The following is a 1,623-nucleotide window of genomic DNA, read 5'->3' on the forward strand; positions in this document are numbered from 1 at the left end:
TATTGGCCTTTTTAGCCACCAGCGAGCTTGTGACAAACATGGGTACAGCCCTCCCCAAACCTTCGTTCACAAAGCCTGGCCATGATGATGATGAGAACAAATAGAATACTCTGAGTTGGAAGGGACCCACAGGGATCACTGAGTACAGCTCCTGGCCCTGTAGAGGACATGCCAAGAATCCTGCTGTTTTCCTGAGAGCGTTGTCCAAACCCTTCTGGAACTCTGTGGCAGCTGTTCCGACGGCCACAGCGGGGCCCAGCCAGTGCCAGGCCAGACTGAGGCTCCTGCCCCCTGAGAGGAGAAAGACACGTCTTTATTGAACTGAAAATGAGTGCCAGACAGTAATGAAACTTCAGACAAAAGAAGTCCATCGAGAGTATAAAAGAAACCGGTTTAGTCTACATTAATAACTTCATGATATGCAAATGTCAAACACTTCCATGCTACAACAACCCAAACAGCTTTGTGGTTCTCACTGCGATGGTGCAGCCAGAGGACCCGACGCCCTCGATGGGAGAGTCTGGCCTGAGGTGGAACCAGGCAGCCCCTTCCCACTGTCAGTGAGTGCCAGACACCACCCCCCAAACCTGCACCAGGTGCTCCTCTCCAACTAGGAAAAATCAAAAAAAAAAATCCCTGTAAACTAAAGAAGCTGGGATTGCACACCTCAGTCCCAACGGCACGTCGTTGTCGGTCAGCGTGACACAGCACAGCCACCCTACAGCTCAGTTAAGCCCAAATGCTATGTTTATTGAGGACTTCTAATATCGTGATACCTTGGTTCAGTAATTCGTGAAATACCTAAATATCGTTAAATATATTTTTAAAAAACCCTAAACCAGACTCTGGACTAAACAAGATGAACGTTAAACTAAAAAGTTAGGAGGGACGCCGTTTACATTAACACTTTCTTTAAAAAATATAATTGCTTTTTCCTTTTCGTTTTTTTTTTTCTTTTTTTTTTTCTGAAGTCAATTAAACCACAGTGGTGAGACGTGCTCTCTTTTTCAGCTGTTACAGAGCAGCGTGCAGAGTTTTGACTTCCCAGACTGGAGCAGCCCCGCTGCCACTGAGCTGACAGGGACAACTCCTGCGGAACAGAACGGCGCTGCCTCCCGCCGCGTGGAAAAGAGTGGTGTCACCACTGTGCCCTAAGGGCAGCCGGAAAACCAGGAGTCTCTTGGTCAATGCGGTTGGAAAGCCTCCCGTGTTCTAATAGAAAAGTCCATAGCAAGCTGTGAACAGGACCAGTCCAGAGGAGCGGGACTCGTGTCAGTCAATGTACTGCGATAGCCAGCGGAAGCCCTCGCCGTAGCCTTGCCTCTTGAGCACACTGCACATGAACACCTCCATGGGGCGCGCGTTCAGGTCCTTCAGGGGCACGTTTCCCTAGGGAAAGCCAAACAGGAGTCAGAGCTGCACCCCTGAAGCCCTCAGGGAAGCGCCCAGTGAGCCACCACCACCCAGGGACACCCCTCTCACAGCCCCCCGTGTTTTGGACAGTTCTGGCAGTTTCAAAACCTGCCCGAGGGCACTGGCATTGTCCAGTTGTGGAATGGTTTGGGACAGAAGGGATCTTAAAAAACACCTTGGTGCACCTCCCTACCATGGGCAGGGACACCT

At 50.4% G+C, this 1,623-nt stretch overlaps 1 protein-coding gene across 1 annotated transcript in view; it reads right to left on the reverse strand.

Annotated features, from left to right (window-relative positions):
• Window positions 1-292: 292 nt before the first annotated feature.
• The window catches only part of SAR1A (secretion associated Ras related GTPase 1A), a 3,710-nt gene continuing 2,379 nt past the window's right edge, over window positions 293-1,623 (reverse strand). Inside the window, exon 6 of the mRNA XM_029962610.1 lies at window positions 293-1,389. Coding sequence (XP_029818470.1) covers window positions 1,273-1,389 — 117 coding nt within the window. The 3' untranslated portion in view covers window positions 293-1,272. The remainder of the gene's footprint in view (window positions 1,390-1,623) is intronic.

The sequence above is a fragment of the Manacus vitellinus genome, unplaced genomic scaffold (genome assembly GCF_001715985.3).
Source record: "Manacus vitellinus isolate BGI_N305 unplaced genomic scaffold, ASM171598v3 scaffold_48_pilon, whole genome shotgun sequence".
In the NCBI taxonomy this organism is placed as follows: domain Eukaryota; kingdom Metazoa; phylum Chordata; class Aves; order Passeriformes; family Pipridae; genus Manacus; species Manacus vitellinus.